This window comes from Zootoca vivipara, chromosome 8, assembly GCF_963506605.1.
Source record: "Zootoca vivipara chromosome 8, rZooViv1.1, whole genome shotgun sequence".
NCBI classification, from domain to species: domain Eukaryota; kingdom Metazoa; phylum Chordata; class Lepidosauria; order Squamata; family Lacertidae; genus Zootoca; species Zootoca vivipara.
Genome location: NC_083283.1, coordinates 956,622 through 980,041, shown reverse-complemented (window position 1 = coordinate 980,041; position 23,420 = coordinate 956,622). Strand labels below are relative to the sequence as shown.

General features: G+C 47.8%; 1 protein-coding gene across 2 annotated transcripts in view; it reads right to left on the bottom strand.

The window, feature by feature from the left end:
• Positions 1-23,230, bottom strand: part of HSF1 (heat shock transcription factor 1) — a 37,844-nt gene extending 14,614 nt beyond the window's left edge. For both annotated transcript variants that reach the window (XM_035124623.2, XM_035124624.2), the window contains exons 1-4: positions 22,871-23,230; positions 11,586-11,694; positions 10,545-10,681; positions 9,043-9,167 (exon numbers count right to left, since the gene is read on the bottom strand). In XM_035124623.2, coding sequence (XP_034980514.2) covers positions 9,043-9,167; positions 10,545-10,681; positions 11,586-11,694; positions 22,871-22,987 — 488 coding nt within the window. In that variant the 5' untranslated portion in view covers positions 22,988-23,230. The remainder of the gene's footprint in view (positions 1-9,042; positions 9,168-10,544; positions 10,682-11,585; positions 11,695-22,870) is intronic.
• Positions 23,231-23,420: the final 190 nt, after the last annotated feature.

The window sequence follows — 23,420 nt, the reverse complement described above, 5'->3', positions numbered from 1 at the left end:
GAGGGGCTTGCCGCACAGCACCTGCAGACAGGCCTTCTCAAAGGCTTGGAGGAAGCCAGACAGCAACTTCATCGCATGGCTGCTGGCAGGAATTTGGGAGGAAGGCAAAGGCGAGTCTTGCAAAAAATAAATAAATGACAAGGGCGATGACAGCAGGGGTCCAAGTAGAAGCAGCCCAGAAAGGAGGGAGACGCAGCCATCTTGTTTGAGGGGTGGGCTGGTTGCTGGCTTGAGCCTGCTACTTCTTCACTTTGCGGGACGCAAAGCTACTCCCTTCTCCAGAATCAAACAGAACTGGATATAGTAATGGCTGCACAGGGTCAAAGCCTGCCTGTCCACAGTAGGGAAACAAAAATCCCAAACCACACACTACAAGCTCTGCAAAGGCGGCAGTTTTTTCTATTTTTCAGAAATCTGATGCGCTATACAAAACAACGTATTAAACACACACACACACACAGGTCTGAGAGATTCAAAATGTCTTTGGTGCTGAAATGACAACAAGGTTGGCAGGTCCATACAATAATGGGGCCACCACTGCAAAACTGTCTCAGTAGTCGCCACCCGCCTCACCTCAGATTGGGGCGCTGTGGGTCACATGGCGCTGCTAAATTGCAGGGGGCTTTAAAGGTGGGCCTTGACACTTCATATATAACTGTGGCCAGGGTTTTTCTGCCACCGGCCCAAGATGATGAAAGCGACCCCTTGCCAGGGGTAGCGCCCACACACACCCCGGCTACAAAACCTGATTGCACCCAGAACAGGCTGAAGACCATGTCTCTGAAGAGATGAAGCACCTCCTCCCAGTACTTTCCCCAGCACCCTCCCCTGGGGCAAGTGGCGGGTGCCTGTTGAGAGGCCACTTTAGGCGCAGGACAAGGTCCCTCGGCAGGCAAAGCAGCAAGCCTGCAGGCAGAAGCACAGGTTTTCCTGGCACAGCCTCAGGCCGCAGCTGGCAGCGGCTCACACATCTGAGCCTGCCATAAACTACGACTCCAGCAGTCCTTAACCTCATGGAACACCGTGGCCAGTAAAACCAGCTTCAGATGATCTCAAGCAGTGACTAAGCCCCAAGCGCAGCTGTGCGCAAGGAGGAAGAAAGGAAAAGGAAAAAAAGACAGACACAGAGCGAGAGAGTTCACAACGAGTGTGTTGCTCAGAGCCCATCAAAGCAATTCTGAGACGAAGCTGACGGTTGACTGCGGGCCAGCAAAGTCCCCCGTGACAAGCAGGGGCTGCGGTGCAACTCGCCAGAACAGCTGGAATCCATGCAGCATCTTGCACAGAGAGGCAGTAACACACCACATTACAACCGTCTAATGTCGAGGTCATAAAAGCCTGGCCCAGCATCTCTGCCTCAGGCAGGATCAGCCAGAAGACTGGAGTCGTTACAAGTCAGCAAGGCGGAGAGGGCCGTGCACACTCTGTGTGTGGGTGCAGGGGGGAGGCTAGCCCTTCAGACAGGCTGTGGAGTCACCCCACCACTCCTGGCCAGTGGCTAAGCTGCCTGGGGGTGATGGGAGTTGCAAGCCCAGAAGACGGAGCATAAGCAGCTTCCCCACCAGGAGGAAGTGGAGGGCTAGGGCTGGACTAGAAAGAACATGAGAAGAACCTGCTGGATCAGACCAGTGGCCCAACTAGTCCAGTAACCTGCTCGCACAGTGGTCAACCAGATGCCCCCGTGGAAAGTCCAAAGGACCTCTCCCCACCTGCAGTTTCCAGCAACTGAGATTTAAAGGCACAGAAGAGCCATCATGCCTTCAACAACCCTCTCCTTCATGAATTTGCCTAATCCTCTTTTGAAGCCACCCGGGTTGGTGGCCACCAATGACTCCTGGGGGAAGGAGTTTCAGAGTTTGTGCTGCATGAAGAATGACTTTATCTGCCCGGAATCTTCCAGCATCCAGAAAGCTTCATCTGCCTTCAAGATGCACCCTCAGGTGCTCCGGCTAACTGGAGCTGTTGACAGCACACCCGGGACAAGGCAAGGCTGAACCTGGAAACGTGGGCCAGGGGGCAGAGGGAAGAAGAAAGCTGACTGTGAGGGACGAGGGATACAGGGAAGTCCCTCCCATCTTAAGTTCCAGCCCATCCCCAAGCGCGGGAGAGAGTAAGGAGAGCTCTGCCTCCAGCGGAGAGTCAGGAAGTGGTGTCCGAGGCTCAGGCAAGGTTGTGGAGCCCAGGCCGCAGGTGGGACAGGAAGTAGGACGCACAGGGGGGAGGCCAATTCCCCCAACTCCCGAATTGCGACGCAAACGTAGGGGGAAGAGGTTGGGTCTGCCAAAGCTGTGGTGCTGGAAGAAAACGCGCCAATCGCCATTCGGGAGTTCAGACACCTCACCTTAAGGATGCATTTTTACTGCTCTGAACACTGTAAATAATCAGCACTTAATAAAAACCTTAAAAGACCATGCTGGAGTCGTTACTCTAGAGTAGCCATACCAGGCCCTCTGACACTGACCAACCCCCTTCCTTGGCTAGGCTAGGCTGGAGCCACACAAACTCTGGCTCTTTGTGCGCAAGGGTGCCGGGGTCCCTGTCAGAGAGGCAGGAGGCCACCTTGCCATCACTCTGGTTTTCTTAAGGATGAAACCTTATTCATAGGAGACAGCTGGAAAGGAAGAGGCCAGGTAGCCTCCTCCACGCCAGTACTTCAGTCTCCTGCACCTCCTTAATGGAAGCAAGACATTTATTTCCCTTCCCTGAGATTTACAGCAATTCTTCTTCCCCTTGTCCAGGCCTTGCAAGTGATGTCTCATTCCCAAACCTCAGCCAGCTGCATAGGCAGGGTACTGGCTCCCGTTACGATCCTCCTCTCGACACAGCACACTGCAGAGTGCCGGCAGGGAAGCCTCCTTCCTTGTCCTGGGGGGCAGTGGGCGGGGGGAGTCTTAAAGGAGAGAACCGTGCAACTCAAGAGGCTGGCTGCTAATCCTGGCAAGGGCTGAGCCAGGCCTCCTTCTTGAAAAGTGGTGAAACTGGCAGCTGGAAACTTGATCCAACCCACTGAGAAGTGCATGCACGCGCACACACGGGAGGGGGGAGAAATTCCCATGATATTCCCTTCTATGCCCCCACTTAACCCAGTGGTTCCCAAAGTGGGTGGTAGCGCCCCCTGGGGGTGAGTACCCAGGGAGGTGCTAAGAGGTGAGGGGGCAGAAGTGGGGGAATGGCTATCAGACTTTGAAAAGCTGGTATCACTGGATCAAGTTAATTGAATTAATTTAATTACACCGTGTTCATTGGATTTGGAATAAATGTGCAATTCATTGTTACCGTTTTGAATGTTATTGTGCCATTATCTTCCTTAGTGGGCTGTGCAAACCGCTAATCTGAATGATGTTTTTTATACAGTAGGGGGCACTGGGGATGAGTTGATTGAACCGAGAGGGCAGGGCCCACGAAACCAGGACACAGTCTACATGCAGAACGAGAGTTGGGAGAAGCAGCGAACCCCGACACCACCGCTCCCAGCCTGGAACTTTCCCCCTTTCCTGCTTGTCCACCGCTAGCCAAGGCTGCTTTCGGGCCCCGGGTCCCCGCAGGCCAGAAGCTTCCTCTAATGAGGCATTTCCGAGGCCACTGGCGGCTCCAGCTTGGCCATCCCCTCGCTGGCTCCATTAGGGCCGAGCTCAGCTTTTCTGCAGCCCGTTACTGACAGACACAATCTTTTCTGCAAATGTTCCAGCGCAAAAAAATATCCCCTCTGGTGAGTGTCAGAAGGATAATATATATTGTTGCTTTTGGAACCATAAAGAGAGCAACACAGGTCAGAATTATTATTTGGTATGATTTAGCGGGAGGAGGAGGAGGAAGAGAGGTGCCGCATCAGGGAAACTAATTCCGTTACAGGGAAGAAGAGGATGGTGGCGGCAGAAGGCCAGATAAGGGTGTCTGCTCGGATTTATTTTTACCAAGAGAAATTTTAAACCTCCTCGTTCTGTGGGCGACGGGGGCCTTGTAAAAACGGCAGGGCCTTGTAAACGAGGTCTGGCCAGGAGGAAGTACTTGCGGCGTCCCCGCGGCAGGGCTTCGACATGCCGAGCCAAGCTCAACGGAGCCCCCAAAGGCGGCTGGGGGAAGGCCCCGATAAACACAGGTGCGGTCACCCCGGTTGGCCCCCGCTCCCAGCAATCTGTTTAGAATTAGGCTCGGGGAGACACTGCAGCTCCCAGCAGGCGAAGGCAAGGCCAACCAGAGCCCTCCTGCCTCGCTTTCCTGCTTGGAAAGAAAGGCCTGCGAGGATTCAGAGACCAGGCGCACTTAGCAGAGAGCGCGAGAGCTGCAGGACCGGTTGATTTCACCTTCCCCAACCTCGCCACCTTTGTGGTGAACTTATGGAAGCTATCATATTTATGATGATCTGCACCCTCTTTTGTTATCCCCCCAAAATACTCCTATCAGGGTGGATAAAAATCAATGGTTGTTTTTTTATTAAAAAAATCAAAAACGTCAGATTTTTTAAATTTAAATTGGATTTTTAAAATAAAATGCTTTTGGAGGGAAAAATCTTTCTAAAGACAGTTTTCTATTTAAGTTACATTATAGTCCAAAGCCTATTCATCAGGAATTAAGGATTTGTTTTAAGTTTTTCATGTGTGCTAAAACTCAGTCTAAGTTCTTTTTTAAAAAAATTGTTTAACCACATCAGTTAACAAACATGGATACATATGCTATAATGCTATTGTTTTAGTTAAATAAATTGTTATTAAGGAAATTATTATTTCCTTCCAATAAAGTAAAGCAGAAAAGTTGCCCAAATTAAACAGTAAACTTATTAAATCTGTAAGTCCTTGGGGAGACCTTGAAGTGCTTGCCAGTCAACTAATAAGCATTCACAGTTAACTTATTGAACCTCACAATAATTTCATAATTATCTATGTATTTCTAATAGTATAACCAAAGCAGTAATTGTTGACAGAACTGTACAAACTACTCTTAAAATTTATTATTCCAAAATGAAACCTTCATCTGGTTGTAAATATTAAGATTATACCAGCAAGAATGAGTCTTTCTGTAAAAAAAATTATTTAAATCAAGTCTTACTGTCTAGTGATTTAAATTGATTTGATTTAAATCAAATCCACCCTGACTCCTATACTGGAAGTTGGAGTATTTTGTTGCTGCTGCTGTTGTTGTTATTATCAATCCCATGCCTCAGCAGGAGACCCCAGGGCTGGTTACAATAACATAAATGATACCATTTAAATCAAGCCAACAAGCAAAACAGTCATACACTAACTAACAATTTTCAGGCAGGCCATAAACATGTTACATAATTGTAGTGATATGTGGATTTACTTTCCACTAAAGGCCAGAATAAATGGGTTAATGTCCATAGCACAGGGATGGCCGCCCTCTAAATGCTGATTGGCTCCAACCCACCCCATTGGTCCCAGTCAGCCTGGCCAACCGTCTGGGAGGATGCTGGGAGCTGGAGTCCAGCAACATCTTGAGAGTCACCAGAAGTGCCCCACCCCAATGCAGTGCTTTGAGTGTCAGGTGCTGCCCCTCCACTGCAATGAGGGTTCCACAGCCAAGAGGACCAAAGCAGAGAGCACGCGACTCACCTGGTGCCATTTTCCTCACCCCTCAGCCACAGCCCAGGTGGATGTGGGATCTGGAACCAGGCCTAAGGCCATAACTCCTGCATTTGACATGAGTCTGGCTTCCCAGGTCCCCAGGAAGCATTTGCTGGGCTCACCTAGGAGACATTAAGCTCAGGAGCTACACGTCTTGTGATAAAAGAGCCAACAGCAGCTTTTAAAAGGCGGCTATCAGGTTCAAAACCACAACCGCTCCAAACTTTAAAAAAAATCCCTGAAAGGAAGCTTCTGGCTTACAGATTCCATTTTTAGGAGGTGGTTAGGGATTGAACACAAATGAAAACATAGGAAGGGGAAAGAGAGGCCAGCGGAAGCTGACACACTCAAAGGCCGTTTCCAGAGCAAAGCACTGCCAAGCTTGAGCCCCCAAAGCCCACCTGCCTTCCCCACAGCAGCCCCCTAAGTGTTGTTCTGGCTTTGGAGGGACTGGCTAGTTATTAAACATTAACATCTCCTATACAGCACTATGCATCACAAGGTGCAGGCCCACCAGCCTTTACAAGTGTGCATTGGAGGCAGACAATGAAAACATTCCCTTTCGCAGGCAGGGCAGGATTTGAAACCAGGGCTCTAAAAGCCCCCTTGGGCCCAAATGGCCTCTTGCATTCACCCATCCAACCTTTCACTACAAACACTTTATTCCTTCAGATCTCTCCCCCCCCTCTCTTTTTTTAAATATATTTTACATCCAGCGCTTTAAAGAGCTCTTATGCTCATGTCCTGCTTGTGGTCTCCCCAGAGGGCCCACTGGTCGGATGCAGCCCCTAAGCTCTTTGGATGCATGCCAATTTTCCCAACCAAAATGAAGGCCAACCCTGTGGAGGTGGACCTGCTCACATCCATCCCACATTAGGCCAGCCTCTCCGAGGGATCAGTCTTCTGCTTTGTACTCCTTGGGGTGCCATGTACACTGATGGTGTTACAATACTTTAACTCAAAAGAGGGCCAGTCTTCCTATGTGGCTCTTGTGTTTAGACCCTTCAAGTTCAGGATCACTAAACTCAAGAAGGCGTTGTCCTTCTCCCTTCTTCTGGGGCACTGTGATTTTGCACAGTGAGAACAAGGTGCTCCCGGCAATTTGCTTGGCCTGCACAGGCCACAGCAGCAGTCAGTAGTTCTGCACTGCCTGCTGAAGCTAAGAGGAATCAGGCCAGGAAGCTGCCCTGGGAAGGCCTGTCTCTTTGGGGCCCATGAGAGTTTGCTATAAGCAGCCTGACCCTGGACTGGCCCAAGATGAAGCACAGCTAACAAACCTTCACACTACTGGCTCCTCAAGAACCTCAGAGCTTATGCTTAAGCAAGTGGGCTATGTGCCCTCTATGGACAGCAGAAAGCACCCCCTCAGCTTTTGGATCTCTTAAGTCAGCCATTTTCTTGTCTACATGAGGAGTGTATACACACAAGACACACACAGACAGAAACACACAGGCACACACACTGCCCCTCCTCCACAGATGAGAAGGGGTTTGGCAACACACTCCCCTCTTCCCTTGCCCACTCATCACAGCATCACACTGAGGATGAGGGGAGGAGGCGAGTTGCCAAACCCAGCACTGTGTCTACTTTGAAGTCTTGTTTTCCTTTTATTGCAGTTACAGTATTGTCAAAATTGGCAGAGTTTTGGGGGAGCAGGAACAAAATCATTGTGGAGCTGAATTACCCCTGGTCTACACTACAATGAGGTTCCGAAAAGGCACCCTTTGCCCACTTGGGCTTCTTTCTTCTGCCAGATAGGGAGGTGGTACTGAAGCACCCCCCCCTTAATTCTCAGACATTACAGTCTAAACAAGACAGGGAGGCCAAGCTCCACCACACTCTGACCCTGTGCAGCACCACTGTGGACAGGCAAGAAGCATGCAGGCCTGGTCTCTGGGCTTGAAGAGGAGCGCTAGGGCACACACAGCCAGGCAGCAAGTCTGCCTGGAATACCCTCCCTTCTGTAAGCGGTTTCAAGCAGCTTGGCAAATCCTGACCTTGGCCAGCAACAATTCAGAATGGCAAAAGCCCCACCAGAAAGCCGCAAGATTGGATGACTCAAGAGACCGAGTGATCATCAAGCTCCACATTCCACGGGCGAGGAGTCAAGCTGTTTACGGCTGGAGGGATCAGGGTTCCTGTCCTGGCAAGAGAACAGCTGGGCCCAAAGCTGCCAGGAGGGGCACCACAGCAGCCATAAAACAGGAAGGGGTTGCTGCTTCAAGCCACTGACTAATCTTCCAGGAAAAGTAGGATTTGCAAGCCTTTGCCTTCATGCCCTCATCCACTGATATGAGCCATCCTCTGCGGCTGCAGATGATTTACAGTGGGGCTTCATTGCTGAACAGAGTGCTGGCCATCGAACCAGCCTGGAGAAATGTCCCCTGGGATCCAGAACTCTTTCCTTTAAGTTCCCACATGTGTGGGTGCAGGAAAAGGTGCTCTGGGAAATTCTGGTGCAAGCTAAGCCCTCCTTTCGAGGCTCCACTCCACAAGGGAAAGCACCCTTCCTGGGTCTCCCCTACAACTGAGCCAGGATGCAAACTATCTACCAACTGCCAGCTGCTCACTGCATGCCCCACCTTCCATCTGTGCCTGGCGAGGAGGCATGGGGAATTTTTCAAGTCCTCAATAGCCTGGGATAAGCAAACGTTAAGCAATTTCCCCACATATACAAGAAATTCCCTGCTCTGTAAACTCCAAGTGGAGAGCATACGAGCCCTGTGGCTGGAGCAGAACAAAGGGGGCTCATCTTGTCCTGCATCCTGTCCTCGCAGTGGCCAAACAGAAGGCGGAAGCCCGCAAGCAGGACAAGCTGAGTACAGACGCCTTCCCCCTGCCCTTCACAACTATGGTGGTCAAAGAAGGCCTTTCCCAACTTGCTCCCTCCCAAACTGGAACCAGCCTGTGCCTCTATCCGTCAGTGTCAAATTAAAGATTTTTTAAATTTTAGCTGCCGATGTAATTTTTAAAAATTAGTATTTATTCTTCTCTTAACAAGGGCACTACAAGAAGAAAACTGATCAACAACAGGGTAAAGTCCACATCCCGCAAGTTACACAGCAAGGACATGTCAGAAGGGCTGCTAACTAGTTGAACAACTGTGGTTGCCGCTTGTCATTTTAACTGTGCTATGGGCGCATCAATAAAAAAAAAAGTTCCTTGCTATTATTAACGCTACCCTGGCGGTTAATGGGTGATACACCACCCTAGATGGAAGAGACAAAGTTAGCATTAAAAACTCAACATGCTGAGTGAGAGAATTGAAGACAAAAACACTGCAGTCCACCACCTGGCAAGAAAGTTTGCTAAGGAGTGAGTTCAATTCCTGCAGCAATCAGGCGGTTTGCATGTTATGCTACCTGCCAGCAGAGGGTGCTAGAACACAGAGCAAGGTAGACTCCCCCTGCCAAACCCAGAATACCCTTTCTTTCCCCCCTGCCCCTTGCATTGTACATACTGCTTCATGGCTATCAGCTTGGAGTCCATGTTCTCCTGCTTGCCCTTCATTGCCTGGACATCAGTCAATATCTTTGTCACGCTGTCCTGGCGAACCTTGATATCCTCATTCTTTATGCCAGATACCTGCAGGCAGAGGAAGATTTATTACTTATGGCTCTTCACGGCTTCCAAACGAGAAAATAGCTGGCTGAGCATCACAGACAGAGTGTGCACTGCCTCTTCTCAAAGAGAGCTGCAGTCAGAGACCAACAAAGCTGCTGAAGATAGTTCACTGAAGTGTAATTTTATTTCCTCGTGCTTCCCAGCATGCACTGCCACTCTGCTATCCAACCTTGGCTACTGCATGGCAGACTATGATGTGCTTCTGCATTTTCTAGCGCTCTCTCTCTCTGTACTGCAATTTCACACACACGCGCGCACACACACACTGTTTGACTGTTAAAAAAAATACCCTCAAACATTTGTGGGGGTCATGGCTCAGGGAAGTAACTGAAAGAAGCATGTTTGAGCAGTGGGGGGCGGGGCAGTGAGAGTATGGAAACGGGTACATAGGTAAGGGTTCTGTGCAGCTTCTGCCTTCTCCTGAGTTAGGAGAACCGCTAATCTCAGTTTCAGAGAGAAAGCTATTTGCTGCTTTCATGAAACAATTTTGGGAATGCGGTTTGTTGCTTCTGGTTTACATACACAAGCAGCACTATAGATAAGCAGAGACTGAAGAGGCAGGAGGAAAGCCAACAGACTGCAGAATTTACAGACAGGCTTACAGTTTTACCTCTGGATGAGAAAGGGATCCGTTCCGGAGCCCCATTCGCAACCTGAAGCACTCAATCTGTGCATGCTCGCCGTGCGATTCGGTGCTTCTGCACATGACGTCATTTGGTGCATCTGCGCATGTGCGAATCGCCGAACCCGGAAGTAACCCATTCCGGTACTTCCGGGTTCGGCGCGTTCGTATCCCGTGATGTACGCAACCCGCAGCGAACGTAACCACAGGTATGACTGTACATATTTTGGGAGCATTCTCAATGCAAGAGAGGTGCACTGATTAACATGGCATGATTTGCAAGACATCCTAGCCTACAGGATGGCTTCAGCTGAGCCAGGGACGTCCAGGCTGCTCAGCAAGGCCAGATCTTTGCAAGCAGTGCAAAAAGAAGAGTACAACAAGAGGAGAGATTGCCAAGGCCTCCTGCCATACACAGAAGCACACAGGAGGAGGTGGCTTGTTGGCAAGTTCCTTTTCTTCTGTGAGTTCACTTATGCATGCACAAGGTGCTTATCACAGGCCACCTCAAATTGGGTGATCTGAACCAAAGTTCAGACAAGGCAAGGCAAAAGCCGAAAACACTGAGAAGGAAGAAGCAGAAACCCTCTCTCTGCACTATCCTGAAGCACCCAGGCAGGTAATGGCTGAAAGAAACAGTGTGGTTTCCATCCCATTCCATCAGTTCCTCAAGAGCTCCTTTGAATCTGGGCCAGCAACTGTTATGGAGAACTCACATTGGTTACTTTCCTCTTGATGTTCTCCAGGAGATGTTCTTGGCCGCGGAGGAAGTAGTGGTGCTGGAATTCAGTATCATCCTTCTCAGGCTTCACCAGACCACCCTGCTCGATGTGGATTACTTTCCGGAAGCCATCTGGAAGGCAAAGGAGCAGAGCAGGTTGGCAAGGTGGTCAGGGGAATGCTGGAGAAGCCAGCCTGTATTTCACATGCAGCATACGCCTGTGGGGCAACTGGACCTCCCAACTCCGAGACTTTACTTTCCCCCAGCGTCAGAACCAGAAAGTAGTATCTGCTGAGTCTGCATGTTGCTTAATGCTGTCATTTTCCTGAGCCAACTTTCCAAAGTGAATCACACAAAATAGCACATCAGCGAATGATCTCAGCTCCCAAAATGCAAGGCAGGTGTTCCAGGAGGAAGAAACACAAATTGCCTTGCTGGAGCAGAGCACGGTTCACCTAGTCCACACTCAAGTCCCCCCCCCTCCCCCCCGGGGCACCTGGCTGGCCACAAGCAGTGATGGACGTTCCTGTTTAGAACTCAGAACAGGCCCTCTTTGAAGATGGAGTTCTCGTTCTTCACTTTTAGAGCCATTAGCTGTTCACAGACATATTCTCCATGAACCTGCTACCTCCTGTTTGAGTCCCACGTAAGGAGGCACAAGCTCCTCCATGACAGACCCCTTGTAGTCCTGCCTGCAAGCCTGGTACTCAACCTTTTCTTTAACCCAGACACTTTTCGTAGACAATGCCAATTCTATGTTAACAATGCCAAACATTTGATCCTAACCCAATTTTGCCAAGATGATCCGCTGTACATCAGAAGAGGAAGTTGCTCTTTTCTTCACTACATGTGAAGAAGCTACTAGGCCAGTCTGAGAAGCTAGAGCACTTTTGCCCACAAGTCCTGCACGGTGCAGCTCATGTTCTGACAAACTGCCAAGGTGCCCTAACCCCACCGTCAGGCAAGCCCCTCGTGTTCGCAAGAGACTTCTGAAGTCAAGCGCACAAACTGTGCACCAAACAGAGAATATACTTACACATGTTCAGCTGCCGGACAAAGCTGGCCATGTTGTTGTGTTTGAAGTATTTAGGAAGGACTTCCTTGGCAAACTGGCCTTGGTCAAAGACATGGAAGCTGTTTCCACTCTGCAACAACAGAAAGAGAGATGAGCAAGCCTGTGCGGCAGCAGTGCCACTGACTTCAAGCAGCTGGGTTGGTCCCCATGGTTGGCAACCCCACATGGAGGTGTTGCCCTTCAGGCACCGACGGATGTGAAAACAGGGCTGTGCCTTCAGCCAGTAGAAATAGGGGCCAGATTCAGGCAATCAAGAATCAAATGACAGCCACTTAAATGCACACAAGGGCAAAACATAAAAGCCCACAGTGGTTGCAGGTAATCACTGATCATGGCATTCAATCATGAGAAACTGGGAAGTCTGGGAAGCAGAAGGATGGGGACACTGGGCTTAGTCACCCAACTAGTGGATTTTGACATCCCTTTAATAATAATAATAATATAATATATTATTATTATTTATGCCCCACCCATCTGGCTGGGTTCCCCCAGCCACTCTGGGCGGCTTCCAACAAAACATTAAAATACAGAAATAAAACATTAAAATACAGCCTTAAACATTAAAATACACCCTTAAACATTAAAATACACCCTTTACAATGGGTGTGGTTGCTCCCACATCATTCTCGAAATGTCAAGGCCTTGGAGAAAAACCAGAAGAATGTTTTTTTGGGGGGGTTCGGTTTTTCTATTACCCCCCCCCCGGCAAAGCCTTCCTATTTCTACACGTCTATTGGTCCATATGAAGATTTGACCAACAGGATTCTTCGAGCAGCCTGTGCAGTAAGCCAGTGTGGCTTGTTTAGTATACTAAACCTGAGGAACTCTCTGAGCCAAAGCCCTTAGAGAAATCCACACTGGCACAGGGTCGACCACAGATTTGCAGGGAGAGCTGAGCAGCTATTGTAGGCCTGCCAGCTGCAGAAACCCACCTGCTGTAACTATGGCAAAGTGAGCAGAGAGATGAGGCAAAAAGGCAGCCCATGTCAATGGCTGGCATCTGCTGATCTTAACTGCCTCAATAGCCAGGCTGCCTTCTTCCTAGCTCAGCCCAAGAGCTGGAGGGTGGAGTGAGAGGGGAGGACAGAGAGGCAAGGCAGCCAGCAAGAATGTGTGACTGACTCACCCAACATTCCTTAACTGGTGCCAACCCCATTGGATAGCACGGCAGCCCCAGAGTTTCAGCTACATACACAGGAGCCAAGTTTCTTAGCTCCATGGCAGACTAGGGAAAGACCTATGTAGTGAGGGACCCAATAGTGCCAGTGGTCTGCTCAGTGTGTCCCCATGTGAAGAACTGATAAGCTAAAACCTTGAGAATTACTTGAGTGCACTGGCCAAGGCAATAGCTAACTGGGGCTCTCTTATCCAGAACTGACATGCCTTCTCTTTGGAGATGCAAAGACAGAGGGCAGAGGGGAGTTGGAGCAAGGCACTGAGAAATGCCCACAAACAGCACATCTCCTGATGCACTGCCCTCTGCTTTCTCCATATACGTACAGTCAAATCTCAGTTCGCAAACGCCTCCGTTTTGGAACCTTTCAGCTTCTGAAAACTTGGAAGTAAGTATTTTGGTTTTCAAACGTTTTTCGGAAACTGAACGTTTGGCGAGGCTTCTGCTTGAGTGCAGGAAGCTCCTGCAGCCAATAGGAAGCCGCGCCTCGGTTGTAATAATAATCATAATAATAATCATAATCATAATTTATTGGCTGTAATTTTTTGTTTTGTCTTAACCACGTTTTCCTTCATTTGAGGAATTTCCCTTCCCTCCTGCATGCTCACTTGAGCCAAAGGGCTGCCCAGGAACTCCTCTTAGCTGCCATGGACCAGCAGTCAGCTTGAGAATAGCCACCCCAGCTCAGAATTGCCTCAGGAGCTTCTAGTCCAGCAGGAGCAATATTTCAACCTTTGGCTATGCGAAAAGCATGCAACCATTTTTACTGAGCAAGGTGACACGACTTCTCTGTCTCACATAGCAGGAATTTTATTATCAAAATATAATGGTCTCTACAGGAGACAGACAGAGAGAGAGAAATTTCAATCTGGCAGAGTGATATAAAAGAGTGAAAGACTTTTTACAACTGGATTTTCTTTCATGGCAGGAAAGAGCTCTGCCACTGAGTCATCTTCTTTTTAAGACAATTCCATATGGTGGGAGAACAAAACCAGCTCATGTCAATACTAGGATAGGTGGGAACCAAACCAGACCTGCTATAGACAAATCACAACCCTGCAGCAAAAGCGTGCATGCTACCTCCAGAGCAAGAGGATGGCATCTCAGACCACCCAAAAATGCAGGAGAAGGATGTACCGACGGCCAAAGCCCTGCTCACACACAGCCCTGCACCTCTCCGAGGTTGCCTGCCCTGGGCGAGGGATTGCTACAAGAGCTCCGTCTCTGGAGCCACCGCTAGCAAAAGGATCACTTGGCCCACTGCCCCCAAGCACAAGGTCACACATCCCCCCCCATCTCCGCCAGGCCCTTCCTAGTCACTCCAAACACCAGATGTAGGCTTATCCAGCTTGAAAGGATCAGAACACCACTGACTCAAGTGGAAATAAATACCATTTGCTCCATGAAGTGCCTAAAATAATGAGGTGCTGTACAAAGTTTTAGTACGCACATGGCCTTAGATCACTCAATACCAAAAGCCAACAATAACCAGGGTCTTACTGTCCACTTATTTGCCTTCTGAAAAAGCCAAGATTCAAGGGTCTGGAAGGAGAGGGCAGCCTGATGCGGGAAGAGACAAGGTGCCGAGTTTTTCATTATCTGTCCTTAATTTATAGACAGCAAAGCCAGTCTCTGCAGAAGGTGAGATGTGAAGGGCCCAGAAGGGGGAAAACACAAATTTTAAAATGGGGGGAAAGTTTTCTTGATTTTTCCTGAGGATTATTTCAATTATTCCCCAAGGAAAACCTGGAAATTTTGGGAAACACTAAGAAACAAAAACAAACAAAAACACCTCTTATTATTCTCTCCTACCTGCCCACTTTTTTTGGTAGGGGGAGGCAGTTTAACCCTTGGATCACAATGGAGTCAAAGGTGTGCTGAAGGAGGATAAGGAGACTGCAGAAAAGCCGAACAAACAATTCACACCTGTCTTCACAGCAGAAGATGCAGAGCAGATCCCTGCGCCTGAACTAACTTTTGCAGGCAAGGAGTCAGAGTCCTCAACCCTAAGGATCAGACCCGGCCTTAACTTGTTCACAAACGACTTAAAGCTGCTAGGGGTGAGAAGTGAGGCAGCCAAGTGCGCTGATAATACCAAATTGTTTGAGGTGATAACATGAAGACAGACTGTGAAGGATCTCCAAAAGGCTCTAATAGCAGCACAATAGATTCCATTCCATCAGACTGATGGGGCAGCAGCACTGCAGGACCTCCTCATTGCTTCTCCTGCAAGAGCACAAACTTTTGGCTCCTCTCCGAATTGTTTCACTCCTGCTGCTGACTACAAGGTCTCTGTAACTAGACCAGGGGGGTTGGGCAAAGCTTTTGTGGCTTGGGCCAGTTCACGGTCCCGCAGACGCCGCGTTGGGCCAGAGTGCGTGCGTGTCTGCGCACTAATGCATGCGCAAATGCTATTTCCGGCGCTCCTTCCAGTGCGGAGGCGTGCGCAGCTTCCCATTGGCTGCAGGAGCTTCCTGCAGCCAATGGGAAGCTGGCCAGCATCGAGGAGGCGGTCCCTGCTCTGCGCCTGTTTAGCGTGGTGCACAGGAGCCAACCGAGTGGGCGGTGGGGGTCCCTGAGCAGGCGGTGATGGTCCATGGGCTGGTTAAACGACCCCCATGGCTTGTGGCCCATGGGCCTTAGGTTGCCAACCTCTGAACTAGACAAATGCCTGCTCCCTCGGCCTGAAAGCGAGATGAGCGCTGCAATCCCATAGTCACCTTTGACTAGACTTAACTGCTCAGGGGTCCTTTACCTTTACATTTTTACCTCTAAGAATGAGTGCCCGAGCCGACTTTTTTCATTATCCCTTCCAGTCTGTTTCCCTTTTGTTGTGAGTCTTAAGATTGTGAGCCTGAGGGAGAAAACTGCCTTCTTATCAATCACTGTAAGCCACTTTGGAAGACTTTTTCAGCTGAAAAGTCTTGAATGCATGTCAATTCTCCCTCCAGGGTGGATTTGACTTAAATCAAATCAGATTTGACTTGTGGCGTATTCTGCTCACAATGTTGCACTTTCACTGCTTCACACTTAGCTACTTGTGCAGCTCCTTTCCACTCTAAACAATCTATTCATTGAACCTCTTGGAACTTAGCATTTAAGAGGTAAGGGGTTGATTCTGTGTATATAAATTTGCAAAGGAACAATGGGATTAAGGTTTTTTCCCTTAACTCTGGATGTTTATTTTATAACATTTTTTCAGGGAAGAAAAGATATATTATCTCTGCAAACACAAATTCACACTTTTGAGAACTGCAAAGACAAGCACCTGTGAAATCTTCTTGTTAGAAAAACTGCCCCAAATAATCTTACAGAAACCTCTGGAAGAGCATGAAATTGGGAATGGATTAATGGAATTCATTTACCAAAAAATGGACTATGTAACTTAATGTGGACTTACATTTGGAATATGTAACTTAATGTGACTTAAATAGAAAACTATCTTTAGAAAGATTTTTCCTGCCAAAGCATTTTATTTTTAAAAATGCAATTTAAATTTTATAAAGCTTGCTTTGGGTTTTGTTGGTTTTTTTTAAAAAAAAACCCATTGATTTTTATCCACCCTCTCCCTTCCACCTAACCTTCCATTTTCACCCTGAAAAAGTGATCACACACAGCAGGGCCTTTTGGGCTGTGGCATCTGCCTTTATGCATGCCTAAAAGTATCAAGGAAGATCCACCTGGCCTCATCATTTGTTAAGAATTTTGCCTTTCGGCTTGGCTTGTGGAAATTGTTGGTTTGTGGTGCACCTGCTTTCACTTTCTGCCGATTAATTTTTACCTGCTGTTCTGGTGTTGCTATTTGTTTTGTGTGTGGTGTATTTGAGCTGCTGCTGCCTTTCACTGTTCTCATTCTTCATTTATTTATTGCTTTGTTGGTTGCAGCTTAAACTTCTTCTTTTTTAAGCTGCTTTGGCTGCCTTGCCAAAACAGGAGGGTGTGAACTCCATGTCCAGAGAAGCGGACACGGAGCAATGGATTCAAACTTCAAGAAAGAAGATTCCACCTAAACATTAGGAAGAACTTCCTGACAGTAAGAGCTGTTCGGCAGTGGAATTTGCTACCAAGGAGTGTGGTGGAGTCTCCTTCTTTGGAGGTCTTTAAGCAGAGGCTTGACAGGCATATGTCAAGAATGCTTTGATGGTGTTTCCTGCTTGGCAGGGGGTTGGACTGGATGGCCCTTGTGGTCTCTTCCAACTCTATGATTCTATGATTCTATGATTCTAAAATTAAAATCCATTGCACATTATCTGTCACCATCAATCAAAACTTCAATAATGTAGATGAGTCAGAAATCTAACATCCAGGTTTAGGATACATTTCTAAATTCTGATCTTGGCAAGTTGCAGCTGACCTCAGATTGACTGAGTCAATAAAGGCACTTGGGAGAGCTACATGAAGTCAGTAAAACTTAATTTGGCACATGACACAGACCATGTGAAGTGGCCATGCTAGTAAGCAATAGTAGATTTATTATTTTATTTAGAGTAATTGCACCCTGTTCTTCAGCCAAAAATGCTCCCAGAGCAGCTTACATGAAATCAAAACAAGTCACTCCCTACCTATAAGCTTATATGATAAATACTGTAAATAAAATACACAACACACAAGGGAAAAGGGACAAGGAGGGAAGGGAAAATAAAATCCAAAACATAGGCACCAACTTCTACAAACTGACCAGCTGGCATAGTTCAGAGGCTGGGGGAGCCTGATGGAGCTGGCTAGCTGCTAAAGGTGTCAGCTTGCCATTCAGTACACAATTATTAGTAACATAATCACAGGGCGCTTTACAATACAGTTGTGCCTCGACTTACGAATTTAATCCGTTCCGAAGGCACCTTCGTAGGTCGAAAAATTCGTAAGTCAAAAAGTGCCATTGGAAACGTGATTTCCCATAGGAATGCATTGGAAACGGAAAAATCGAAAAAACCCTATCTAAAACCGCCGCGGTTTCCATTCGGATGTCAAGAAATTTGCAAGCATGCGGCCATTTGCCCCACTCGTAAGTCGAAAAATTCGGTTGTCGAGTCGTTCGTAAGTCGAAGTACCACTGTATAAACCGATGTCTTGCTTACAAGAGATACTTCTAACATACCAGTATATGTTCACCACATTTTATCAAGACTGCAAGGAATCTTCCTAGTTTATTAATGGAGGCACATTTATAAAGTGAAAGCCTTCAGTTGAGATGGAAGCTATCACACAAATCAACTCCAGACCGGCTGTCACTTTGGCCAGCCCACAAAATTATGATCGGGAAGTCTGCAGATAAAGACGGAAAGAATAGTTGTCTCTGGTTTCTAAACCTGTACATACGGAGGCCAAGGAAGACAATCTTTTATTTAATTATAGTGCTGGAGGAGACTCTTGAGAGTCCCATGGGCTGCAAGAAGATCAATCCTATCCATTCTGAAGGAAATCAGCCCTGAGTGCTCACTGGAAGGACAGATCGTGAAGCTGAGGCTCCAAGACTTTGGCCACCTCATGAGAAGAGAAGACTCCCTGGAAAAGACCCTGATGTTGGGAAAGATAGAGGGCACAAGGAGAAGATGACGACAGAGGACGAGATGGTTGGACAGTGTTCTCGAAGCTACGAACATGAGTTTGACCAAACTGCGGGAGGCAGTGGAAGACAGGAGTGCCTGGCGTGCTATGGTCCATGGGGTCACGAAGAGTCGGACACGACTAGACGACTAAACAACAACAATTTTTTTCAGCCGCCTTGTCTCTAAGCAATCAGAAATACTGGGAGCAACTAATCTCCTTCCTCTATACCTAACTAGGGTTAAGAACTTTCACTACTATTTTTTAAACAAATACAGGATTATTTGTATAACTCTTTTATTTATTATTTTAACTATATCATAAAATTGCCTTCCAGTAACTTTTAATATTAGGATGAAGTCCAAAAGAGCACAAGTAGTTTAGCATCTCTATCTGGCAGCACTGTAAATAAATAATAATATTTATACCCTGCCCATCTGGCTGTGTTTCCCCAGCCACTCTGAGTGGCTTCCAACAAAAGATTAAAAATACACTAAAACATCAGTCATTAAAAGCTTCCCTAAAGAGGGCTGCCTTCAGATGTCTTCTAAACATCAGATAGTTCTTTATTTCTTTGACATCTGATGGGGGGGGGTGTTCCACAGGGTGGGTGCCACTACCGAGAAGGCCCTCGGAGCTGGACCTCAGTGTCTGGGTTGAACGATGGGGGTGGAGACGCTCCTTCAGGTATACTGGGCTGAGGCCGTTTAAGGCTTTAAAGGTCAGCACCAACACTTTGAATTGTGCTTGGAAACGTACTGGGAGCCAATGTAATACTGAGTACAAAATCAGTGATAATGAATGAGTTTTTTAAAACTAAAACTTGCATTGCTCCAAATCTACTGCCATGCATCATCAAGCTATAAAACAAACCCATCCCATTATTTATTCCTGTCAGACACAGAGCACATTCAAACCCCCTTTCACAAGTCACAGCTATCCTTCAGTCAATCACCCATTTCCACCACCTGAGTGATACCCCTCCCCACCCTTTCTCTACATACAAGCGTCTGGGGACTTCTATTTCAGTGTATCTGAATAAGTGTGCATGCACACGAAAGCTCATACCAAAATAAAGAACTTAGTTGGTCTTTAAGGTGCTGCTGCAAGGAATTTTTTTTATTTTGTTTCGACTACATCAGACCAACACGGCTACCTACCTGTAACTAACCCCTTTCACAAGGTTAATAAACCCAGAAAACGGCCCTGCTGGGTCAGAGGAAAGGCCTCTCTAATCCAGCATTTGGTTACCACTGCAGCCAACCAGGCACACCTTCTTAAGGTAGAACCGCAGAAGCAAGACCTCAACACAGTGGAATGCTCCTGCTATTGTTCCCCAGCAACTGAGGTTCAGAGACAGGCTGCTGCCTGTGATTCTCTCTCAGCAATAGTTTTTGTTGTTTTTTGACTTCCAGAGAAGAGTGGGATTTGCCATCCTCTTCAAGCAACTATTTCCTCATGTTTATGAGAACATGGCTGTATAAAACCAACATTTTAAATCCTATAATTAGGTCATCAATCCTATAATTGGGACTCCATGAATTACCTCCTGCTATATTGAATTAAGCTGCTGTTCATTCTCATTAGGTTGATGCTTACTTCAGAAACCCCTCAAGAGTACACAGAAGAAAAGAATGAGAGGCTTTGCTTTCCTGCTCTCAAGGATTTCAACCTACTGTTAAATCAAACATCTGAGATGACACAAAAAGTTTAAAGAACTAAGGCTGCACTGCTAACTACACATACCTCAGAACAAACTAAACACATGCACAGATTGATGTGCAAAGTCAACAAAACTTTGTTTGAGGAAAGCCTGTATTCCAATGGGATGGAACACTGTGGATATTCCAGTTTCATTTCTTTACATAGAAGCATTCTGTACTGGGCCACTGCCTCTGAAACAGAGGGAGCTGGCCACAACAAGCACCCTTTGCCACCCAGTAGCCCCCTTGCTAAGACTCAGGCAAGTGCTGCTTATGACAGGAATTCCCAGTATGTCTTTCAATAGGAAAGTAATGTCCGTGGGGGGAGGAGGGATCTAAGTACACACTTTCACCTTAGAGAATTGAGAATAAGCAAAGAGGTCAGTGTTGTGAATTCTCCTCTACACCTCCTGGCACTAAAGCTGAACAATCTGGAGAACAGATACTTAATCTCACTGCAAGAGACATAAACATTCCCACGAAAACTAGTGACCAGCTTCGCTCAGCTGCGCTGAAACCACAATGCTTGGAATTCTGACCTTGACACTGAAAAAGACAACTAAATACAAACTGGAGGTTATGTGATTGGAAAAGGTCACAAATGGTCTAGAATAAAAAGGCAAACAGGAACAATGTGGTAGAAAGAGCAAGGGGGCAAGGAGAAGAAGACAAAACCAGCAAAGGATATGGGAAACCAATGGCTACAATGGTAGGGAAGAGGCAGGAAAGGACCAGTAAGTGTAGCCTGTTGGCAGGGGCCAGAATGACAGTAAAGAAATAGTGATCTCTGTAGCCAGAATGACACAGCACCAGGGAGCAACAGGAAAGTGGACAATGCATTGCCTGCAGATTGTGGCCACCAGTCAGCATGGGCTCCTAGGCCAGCGGAAAGAGTTTCCAACCAAAACTGTCTTCTAGGCTACATCAAGAGAAGTATAATGTCCAGTTGAAGGGAAGCAATAGTACTGCTCTATTCTGTGTTCATCAGACCACACCTGAAATAATGTGTCTAGCTCTGGGCACAGCAATTTAAGGAGGATATTGACAAGCTGGAACGTGTGCAGATGGCAACCAAGATGATCAAGGGTGTGGAAACCAAGCCTTATGAGAAGTGGTTGAGGGAGTTGAGTATGTTTAGGTTGGAAAAGAGAAATGAGAGGAGATATGATAGCTATTTTCAAACATCTTGAAGGTCTGTCATGTGGAAGATGGAGCAAGCTTGTTTTCTCCTGCTTTGGAGGATAGAACCTGAAACAATGGCTTTAAACTACAAGAAAGGAGATTCTGACAATTCACCAGGAAAAAAATTCTGATGGCAAGAGCTGTTTAGTGAAACAAACTTGTTTGGAAGGTGGTTGGCTGTCCTTGGAGGTTTTTAAGCAGCATTTGGATGGTCATCTATAATAGATGCTTTAGTTGAGAGTTGGAGTAGATGACTGGAGTCCTTTCCAACTCTTCAATTCTATTATTCATATTGGAAATCTTGAAAATGTACTACTACTGCATACTACCATTTACAGGTCTGATGTAGTCGAAACAAAAAATAATAAAAATTCCTTCCAGTAGCACCTTAGAGATCAACTAAGTTTGTCATAGGTATGAGCTTTCGTGTGCCTGCACACTTCTTCAGATACACTGAAACAGAAGTCACCAGACCCTTATGTATAGTCAGAGGGTGGGGAGGGGTATTACTCAGAAGGGTGGTGGGAATAGGTGATTGGCATGGTAAACCTGTTGACAACTGTTAATGACTCTGAACGACTGCAATTGGTCTTGCAGGAAAAACCAAGGGCTGAAGAAAGCTTCATCATTGTATACGGTAATGAGATAAGAATCCAATGTCCTTATTCAGGCCAGGTCTCTCCATGGTTTTAAGCTTGGTAATGAGTTGCAATTCAGCAACTTCTCTTTCCAGTCTGTTTCTGAAATTCTTCTGTAATAAGACAGCTACTTTGAGATCTTGTATAGAATGTCCTGGGAGATTGAAGTGTTCTCCTACTGGTTTCTCTGTCTTGTGATTCCTGATATCGGATTTATGTCCATTTATCCTTTGGCGTAGGGTTTGGCCTGTTTGTCCAATATAGAGAGCTGAAGGGCACTGTTGGCATTTGATGGCATACACAATGTTAGAAGATGAGCAATTAAATAGTCCTGAGATGGTATGTTTGATGTTGTTGGGGCCAGTAATGGTGTTGTCCGGGTGTATGTGGCTTGTAAGGTGCTACTGGAAGGAATTTTTTTATTTTTTGTTTCGACTGCATATTACCATGGCATCTTTTGAATGTGCAAAACTTCATTCTCAGAAACCCTGTAAGGTGAAATTCAGAAACACTAGTGCAAAATTTCAGTGAAAGATGGAAAGTAGCATTAGCCATGTAATGTTACTTGGCAACAGCCAATAAGCTCACACTTTATATTGATTCTACAGCCCAAACCCATTCCCACATGGATGGGGGACCTGTGGCTTTTCCTATGTTGCAGGACTCCAAATTCCCTCACCCCAAACACCATGGCTGCTGACCAAAGGTAAGGGGAGCTACAGTTTAATGAAGTCTGGATGGCCAGAGATTTCCCATTGAGAGTTTCTCCAGGACAACAAGGCCCAACTACACATGAAGCCAAAACAGTGAAATAAGGGCACGGGACACCGGTGAAGGCCCCTATGCAGGAAGCGGCGCATCTCCTGCGCACCAGATTTGCCCCCACAAGAGACGAGCTTGGAGAGCGGGACCGAAGGGCCTGGCTCGGCGGCAGGCGGCTTCAAGTCCGCCGCAGGCAGGGAGGAGGACGCCCCCCGAGACCCCCCGCCCGGCCCCCTCCCTCACCGGGCTCCAGCAGATGAGCGGGTCCGTCTCTGGGTCCTCCACGAGGGTCCACAGCTTGGTGAGGAAGGCGGGCACGTTGCTGCCCCCTCCCGCGACGACGACGCCGGTGCTCTCCATGCCGCCCCTCGCCGAGGCCTACGGAAAACGGGCCGGGCCTGCCTCCGCCGCCCGCAGGCGAGGCCTCCCTCTCCGCGCAGCGTCAGGCGCCGCCGCCCCTCCTGAGGCTGCTTCCGCCGGCCCCGGAGCAAGAGAGCGAGCGGGTCGGTGGTGGTGGGCGGGCGCGGCAGCCCCGAAGCGGTCCCCTCCCTGCGCCCTCAGCCCCTCAGACGGAGCCAGGCATGGCCGCCGCCATCTTGTGACGCCAGACACATACACCGCCCAGCGCGCAGGCGCCGGGAAGAGAAGCGGCCCCGCCCCCTCCCGCCTGGGCGGATCGTAGGGCGACCTGGGCGGGGCTGCTGCTGCTCCGCTCTGGACTCCCTTTCATCTCCTGCGCAAGGCTCCCTTCGGAGACCCCCCTCCCCCAAGATAATTCTGCCCCTTTAAAATA